Source organism: Diadema setosum, chromosome 14 (assembly GCF_964275005.1).
Source record: "Diadema setosum chromosome 14, eeDiaSeto1, whole genome shotgun sequence".
Lineage (NCBI taxonomy): Eukaryota > Metazoa > Echinodermata > Echinoidea > Diadematoida > Diadematidae > Diadema > Diadema setosum.
In genome coordinates this window covers 39,393,782-39,402,483 of record NC_092698.1, presented here as the reverse complement: position 1 = coordinate 39,402,483, position 8,702 = coordinate 39,393,782, and the positions used below count along the sequence as shown (strand labels likewise).

Here is an 8,702-nt window from a genome sequence, read left to right as displayed (position 1 = left end):
TATCCTTTTGTAAAATGTCAAATGTTTAATGAGTATTGGTTAAATAAACTTGAAACTTGAAACTTGAAGCTTGTATTTGGAACAAATACTATGATGTATGGAGAGACGGAGAAGAGAGACGTTTTGGAAATAAGAGAGTGAGGGGGTCTGAAAGACAAATACATTACTTTTGATACAATGTATTAATTTTTAAATGAGAAAAATGGCAAGCATGATTTTCCAATGTATTTCATTCCATTCAGGTGTCATTAGATTATGCGATCATGTTATTTCAGAACTCTCTGATACATGTACATGCACATGTACCAGCCTATTCCATAACTTTCAAATTTTTTGTTTTGTATTGTCTTGTTTTTCGCACTCTCACTCGTTTACATAGTACAATGTACGTACATGGACTTGTTGGATGCAGGTCTACCACGGCAAGCAAAACTTTCATACACTCACTGATGCACGTGTACGAATCGAATCGGCGCGAGCGGAGGCACTGTACAAGTACTACTGAGTATTCAGTAACCCACAGAACTCTTCGCAACCTGAGCGGAGTAAGCATAGACGCATCACAAGCGGTTTCATTGAATTAAATTGCGAAAAGCCACAGGCTTGCGTGTAAATAAAAAATACGCTCCCGGGCCGTTGGCAAGGAACACAAATCGTGAGCACCAGAGAGTCGTACACATTATGCTATGCGTCGCGACAGGATAGCCGCCAGCGTAGCACCAGTACAGTGCCAGCATGCAAGCTGCAGCAGCTCCTCCGCGGGGCCGCACGCTTGCGTAACTGTGCTATTGCACGTTGCGAAGACAGTTGCCTTGTCGTGAAGGAAAAATGAAAAAGCTGTGTAGGAGAATATGTTTGCGAGCCGTTGACATCAAAGCTGACAGGGAAAGGAACAGCATTTAGACTGGATTTTAGATGCATTTTGTCTTAATTCTCAAGTTTTCAAGTTAATTAGCTCCGGTTTTTCACGTTGACGCCTTTCCAAGGCCGGCCTAGCTGGCGCTGGTAAGCAGTTGAGTGCTCGAGAGTACGAGCACAGTCATGAAAGGCACTTGTTGGCTATTGACCCCATTATTGATTGACCGCAGGCCTACACAGAGGGTCTAATTGTTTGAGAGTTGATAGCAAGGGTGGCAAGTCTACCAATACATGTACCTGATTTAGTATTGTATAGATCTATTGATTTTGTTTTCACTTGATCATATTGTAACGAAGACTAACCGTGTTACAGATTTAAATCACAGCAACTTGTTGTTGACATGTTATGACATCGTTTTCACTTTTCAGTTCAAGCAAACTTGTAACGGGTTAGACTTACAATACAAATGTCGCTTGGGAGTATGCATGAACATTAAACCAACCAAGCAATTAGTACTAATACAATTAGTATTGATCAGTAGTTATAGATCTAATGTTAGAGGTTAAGTACTGGCATTTTAATAATAATCAAAATCACATCAAAAAGCTTTGAAATAGATCTATAAACACCCTGCACTGGCTGCAGTGCGTACTGCTGTTAAATGTTAGTGTTACACTGTTATAGGCCTACAGTTATGACTCAATGAGTCAGTGTTACTGAGTGTTAGTGTTGTCGGCTGATGTCTGGATTTTGGGATCAAACTTCATTCATTCATCGCAACCAAGGCAAAGGAGAGTAGGGTGCACACCCCAGTGAAGTGGTCCACGTCACATTTTCTCTCATCCAACATGTTTATGCCTGGAAGGGTCATGTACTGGTATCATAAACTGTAGGCCTATGTCCAGATCCAGCCAGGTTTAACAGTTAGGCAAAAAGAGAAGTTCTCCTCAGCATCCTGATCACCTTTTTACAAATTCTCAGTCTCAGACTACAGAGTCAAACTTTTGTTGTGTATGTCAATTCTAAAGGAATGACCAGTTTCATAAAGGATGCCGTCCCTTTCATCAGAGTGATGCAATGATGCAGCCACCAGCAGGTTCCCATATTAGTTTTAGATACACTGGAGCTGGATTGGTTTAAACTTTGCACTTGGCATATATTTCATAGCATTTTTTACTGTGCATGATATTAACTGCATTAGGCGACGGACAGTGCTATGCACCCAATTATGTACCCCTGTACCAGTTTATAGGGGACTGGGATACAGCTGGTGGCAGATCAATTATTGGCGTCCAAATAAAGCCACACCAGTTGCAGAACAAAATTTAACTGTGTTTTACTAGACTGCTATACCTGCCCGCCACTGTATTTCTGCTCGTCACGACACTCCTTCCAATGGCTCACTTCTCCTAGAATTCCTATCATCTCACTTCCAGTATAGTCTGTATAGTGTAGCTTCCTTTTTGAACTGCCGAAGGGATTGCTTCATCAAGTATCAAGTATAGATTTCTGGTTATTGTTCTTGAGGCTGTATGGTGCAGTACCAGGTACAGTACCATGGTAAAACTCGGCCTAGCGGGTAAGTGCGACCACTTGTAATGCACACACTGGGGACCGAGATTACCCTTTAGGCTGAGTTTATCCATAGCTACGGTATATTCGATATTATTTCTTGTCATGCATATGATTCAAATTGTGAAAACAGGAACAATTTCCATCAGTCCAAAAGACTTCATTTTCAAGCAGTTTAACTGTACAATGTACATGTAGTAAGCAAGGCAAGTATGGACTACAGTAGTTTTTGCTTATATGAGTAGGATTGCTGGAAAACAAACCAGTGACTACCTCTTGGATCCCTTGAGTTTGTTCAAAGCCAGAAAGTGATATTATAGACCAGGGGTGGTATTCTGAAATCCTTCCTTGGAAGAAGGTTATTCCTAAGTCAGGATTTTTTTCCTAAGTGGTATTCTGAAAATCTTCCAAAGTTTCTTCCTAAGTCTGTTCCTTAAAGTTTTTTTTCTTAAACTTAGGAAGAAACTTAGGAAGGGGGCAGGAGTACAGCTGTATGCAAATTTCTGACTTCAAGGAAGAAGTTGGTATTCTAGAATGCACTTAGGAAAGAAATTTAGGAAGATATTTAGGAAAGCTCCACCCCTGTCCTAAGTACGTTGTTAAGAATAGCAAGCTGCAAACATCGTGATAGGCGCGCTTGTCATTCACTGCGCGCACATGTACTTTGATGTGCGAAATGAGCATGAGAAAAGGGACATGCTGCGCACATGTGTATTTGGCCCTACGTCATAGTAATATGTGATTGTCATTGGTTGGTTCCTTATGATACAACATTTCGTATTGGCTTCTGAAAATCTTCCTAAGTTTTTTCCTAAGTTTCTTCCTAAGCCAGAAACTTAGGAAGTGCCTAGGAAAGACAGAACTGGTATTCTGAAATTTCTTCCTAGGAACTTCTTAATGCAAGTTAGGCCACACTTATCCCCGCCCACGTCTTTTCTTATGCCAATACGAAATGCCGTATCATAAGGAACCAACCACTGACAATCATATATTACTATGACGTAGGGTCAAAACATGTGTGCGCGGCATGTCCCCTTTCTCACACTCATTCCGCGCATCAAAGTACGTGCAAGTGCGCGCAGTGAATGACAAGCGCACCTACATTGTATCATGATGTTTGCAGCTTGCTATTCTTAACAACATACAGTATGTACACTGTACGTAGGACAGGGGTGGAGCTTTCCTAAATATCTTCCTAAATTTCTTTCCTAAGTGCATTTTAGAATACCAACTTCTTCCTAAGTCAGATATTTGCATACTCCCGCCCCCTTTCTAAGTTTCTTCCTAAGTTTAGGGGGAAAAAAAAAAACTTATGAACAGACTTACGAAGAAACTTAAGAAGATTTTCAGAACACCACTTGGAAAAATCCTGACTTAGGAAGAAATTCCTTCCTAGGAAGGATTTCAGAATACCACCCCTTGTTGATTTTAACTCTGGTATGTAATCATGTTTGTCAGTGACAGGGTAAATGGGAGGGAAAATCATTGCATACACTGTAGTTGTACATAATCGGTGCATAAGGCTTGACCAGTTTTTAATTTGTTTGTTTGTTTATTCCTTCTTTTCCTTTGATAGTAATGGCTTCTTCACCAGAAGGCAGAAGCTCTCAATCCATGGAGCAAAGTCACAGCAACAAGTAAGTATACAATCATCGAACCTGGATGACAGAATGTCATCATAGTGACACTGTGGGGTTATACAATCAAACCTCCCTATAGCAGTCACCCTAGAGAGATGAAAAGAGTGGCTGCTATAGACAGATTTGCTGCTATAGACAGGTAATCTGACATAACAATTATAGTGTGTATTGCAGATCTTTTCAAGACCATGGAAACAGTCTGGGAATTAGTAAGTTCCATATGACAGGTATAAGCAGGCATGATATTCTGTAGATTTAAATCTGATTTCAGATTTTTTTTTTCTCAAGTTTGTACACATTTTGCTATTTTCATGTATTAAAATCACCTGAATCACCTGTGATTTCCGATTTTTTTCAAAAACCTCAATATCATCCCTGAATAAGTTAGATTAAAAAAAAAAAATGCCAGCCTATTGCTGGTGAAATATATAGGGCACTTTTAGAGGTGCCTGATGTTATGATTTTTGTCCGTATAGTACAAAACAAGCACCCTGTTTACTCAGGGTGCTCCCACAGTGTATAAATGGAGCACCCCGGAGTTGGGTTATGGGTAAAAACGCATGTATAGATGTATCAGTGAGTGTGAATTGACAGTCATATTGCTTGCATCACTTGTGAACATGTAGCATAGGCCTAATGTTTCAATGATCAACCCAAATTTCAAAGATGTCATTAAGAGAAGACAAAATTGATTTTCTTGGTATTTTTGGCATTGTGTGTGTTTTGTTTGTAAGACTCATCAGGGTTTGCTTCTCATCAGAAGATTTTCTTGTACAAGGTGGCCCTGTAATTGGAACCGTGCATTGCCTTTACAGGAAGGTTGAATCTAGTCTAGGCAGCTCCTCTAGTGTGATGATCTATGGAGTCAAGATAGAAAACACACTTACCATCCAAGATCTACAGGCTTTAAAAGCTGCATTTATGGTATGTATACTCAATTTGCCAATATAACATAGAGGGCAATCTGTCATAGTTTTTAAGAGCACTTTTTTTTTTTGTAATTCATTCTGTAAATGATATCTTACTTTTCTGTGCAAGAGTGGGCATATTGTCTTTCAATTATCTATGTTGTTGTCTAAGCTTGTTGTGATGCAGGGCTTTTATAACATGATCATAGATAAGAATAAGTCATGAATATACCTGAAGGATAATGATGTTACTGGATTACGTATTGTACTGTATACGCAATAAATTTTGCAAGTCTAAATTTTTGGCGAATCGGGGATTCCCAACAATTTCGCGAGTGGTTAAATTTGCAATTGTGGAGTCCTGTACTGAACAGAGAAATGTACACGCGTACGTTACATTCACGTCGGAATCAGAGTCAATATTTTCGCATGTCTTTAATTTCGTGAATGGCACCTGACTCGCAAAATTTGCGAAAATAAAAACCTCGAGAAATATTCGGCGTATACAGTATTCATTTTGTAGTATTTGCTACATGCATCAAATTTTATTGAATTGTGCAATGAGTTGATATTTTTGTATACATTTTACTACAAAAATTACATGTTTCACATCATATTTATTAGAAGTACAGCTGTGGTATTTTTTTTTTATTGCAAATGCTGAAGAGATAGCTTGTCATCGGATCAAAACCTGGGGAAAAAAAAAACAAAAAAAAAAAAACATTAATATGCTCAGACCATGGACCTACTACACATGGACATTCATCATTTCCTTAATTAATGCATGCCTCTGTGTAAAAAGCGTCACAAAAGCATTTTGAACATTCTTCCCTGCTTTGATCATATGAACTCCGCCGAAAAGCCGGGGCAAAACACAACGCAGCTTTGAAAAATCAAAACTAAATGCGCAGAAGATAACAACTGTCTTAAATCAAGGAAAATGCCTGTGCAGTTGTGGTAGGTATTGATATCACCGCTCAGACATTTCTATTTGCGAAATGCAGGTACTTTTGAAGAGATAGCTAATTTTTTAGGTAATTGATCATGATTTGTTATCTCATTTTCCACCTTCTCCGCACATTTTTCCAGAGTAAAAACAGATAGTAGGGGAAGAGGATATGTCTGTCTTACTATCAGGCAAAGTCATGTGTGAGCGCTAGCGAGCGAATTGGTAATTTCCAATCCAATGAAACGGGATCAGGCATGTTCTGAGGTTTGCTGCTACTCGTCATTGGCGTTTATTCAAATATGTTTCAGTCTGAAAAGGCGCATCAGTCAAATAAGATCAGAATTAGCGAAACAATTCTTTTGTCAGTGACGATGCATGATTATGCAATCATCATTTTTTAGACACCTGTATGTACTCATTGAGATGCGCATAGTCAGGTGGCAGCGGACCTCGTACTTCAAAGTGGTAGGTTTCGGTGAAAGTCCATTCGTTAGTAGGTCCATGCTCAGACCAAGGAGGTTTAATAGCTGGAGTTTTAACTGGCTGTAATTATTCAAACAGTTGTCAGATTTCTATTGATGTACAAAAGAATTCCGCAGATGCACTTGTGCCTTTGAAGATCGATGTTCCAAGCCGCCGTCTTGCTGAGCAATCTGAAGATTCATTTTGGAACGTTATCATAATGTTGGCCATATTTTGCTTATTCATTTATTAAATGAAATGAAATTTCAATTAATGATAAAGCATGTAAAACAAAAGTCATTTCCGTCCAGAAATTTGAGCAAAAGAGTAAATCAGAGCTGTATCATGTGAAAATGTTTGAAACTGTACCATCCTAGAAAGCTGGTTTTATCATTTTTCCGCTTAATTTCCACAAGTGAAAGTAATATGGAATAATCTTCAAGTATAATTCTTTATTGATAGATATATCAGATTAGTGCCCGGGTATGCCCAGTCGAGTAATTTTCATCTTTATTTCAGCATTTTTTGCTCGATTTCTATTCGCGCATCCTCGTGTCTGTACCACCTACATTTTATGAGAAGGGATAGCGAAAAGTGATTACCACCACAAAGACATATCTTCCTTTGAAAGTGGCTGGTGATTATGCAATGAGACACGAGTCAATTGTCTTCGTATCTGCGCGGCACACCCTGTTTGGCACATGCTTCAAATATTTTTGAGCGGCGGCTTCGAACATCTAGCAAAGGGAATAAGACGGTTGTGACTCCATTCTCTAGAACCTCCTTTCTCAGACTAAGGTTCCAATACTTGTGATGTGCTTTGGTACTTCTGCACTCTCACCACAGAACTTTTGAATTCTGGTATGCTCAAAATGTTAAAGATTCCAGCAATCCTCAGCACTTCAGATGAAGCCTTGATTAACCATGCTTCTTTTTTCCCCCATTTACATTTGGTATCACACCAGAATCATATACAAGTAATGAGATACAATGTAGAGATATCTACTCACTAGGCGTTTTCACATCAGCCCGATAAACATCCAAGCTTGAAAAATTTTCCGCGATTGCAAATTAGAGCGCTATTTCATTTGTTATTCACATCAGCCTGAAGAGGGGGTAGCCCGAATAGTTAAAAATTTTCAAATAGCTAATTCGACAGCTGAGTATGTGCAAACAGCATCAGTAATGTGTGTGCCCTCTCAAAAATTCCTCATGCTTTGTGTGCAGTTTGCCTCGGTCGATCGGGTCACACACGCTAGGAATGATGGAATTCATCGCGCAAATTTCTCGAGTCGTTTTCACATTATCCAATAGCGTGCTACTATCCTGCTATTTCAGAAATTTCCCGAGTTGGAGTCGAGAAATTTACTCGATCAGAGCGATACAATTAGCGCGCAAATTTGTGTTCACATTATCAAATAGCGCGCTATCTCGCTATCGGGAAAATTTCCCAAGTCAGAAGATAGCGCGCTATCTCGAAACATCGGGCTGATGTGAAAACGCCTACTGTAATTGAACCGTCTGGTGGTGATTGTATTGCAGGTGTTATGTGTTGCCTTTTGACATTGAATGAATTAATCATGCAGTAGTCATTAAGTAGTCATTGTGAGAAACTAGAAGTATCCAGTTGTGAAATTAAAGAGGATAAAAGTGCAATTAAGACAGGTAAATAGCACATCAGAAATGTACTTATGGAGGTTAGGGCATTGATACATTGATCTTTAAACATTCTTACAGAGATATACAGACAGAGATGGACTTGATAAAGAGGAATTTTGCAATCTTCTGGACACTGTGTTGACAAAAGGCACACAAACAGAGGTAAGAACTTCAACTTAGCAATCATGTCATGTATTATGCATGATTACATAGTTCATAGTACTCAATCATCATTAAAGGGACATTCCGGACGATTTTCATAATTTCACATCATGTAGTACATAAATTGACAGCTCCATGTATAGATTCGTGGAATTTGTTGTGATCCTTGAGCAGAGAAACCAATAAATTGAAAATCTTAAACAAATTACACTGAACAGTGTTGATACAGTGTAACATCAGAGCCTTATATATTTCAGAAATGTAGCAGTGCAATTCCATTACAATACCACTTGCTCAACAAGTTCACCTGTGAAGAATCATATGCATGCCTTCTTCTTTTGTTCTGCTTCCGTGAGCCCCAACTCATGCATTCTTGTTGTGAGGCTGCCATGTCATCATCCTTGTTCATTGCAATTTGTTATAAATTTTGAAAACATTCTCATTCCTCATCCCAAACACTGTAAATTCTGAAACTCTGTACTCAATTTAAG

At 38.9% G+C, this 8,702-nt stretch overlaps 1 protein-coding gene across 1 annotated transcript in view; it reads left to right on the top strand.

Annotated features, from left to right (window-relative positions):
- The first annotated feature begins 814 nt into the window (after window positions 1–814).
- LOC140237437 (cilia- and flagella-associated protein 337-like) overlaps window positions 815–8,702 on the top strand; it is an 87,370-nt gene continuing 79,482 nt past the window's right edge. Inside the window, exons 1-4 of the mRNA XM_072317363.1 lie at window positions 815–1,005; window positions 4,008–4,068; window positions 4,887–4,995; window positions 8,128–8,211. Coding sequence (XP_072173464.1) covers window positions 4,010–4,068; window positions 4,887–4,995; window positions 8,128–8,211 — 252 coding nt within the window. The 5' untranslated portion in view covers window positions 815–1,005; window positions 4,008–4,009. The remainder of the gene's footprint in view (window positions 1,006–4,007; window positions 4,069–4,886; window positions 4,996–8,127; window positions 8,212–8,702) is intronic.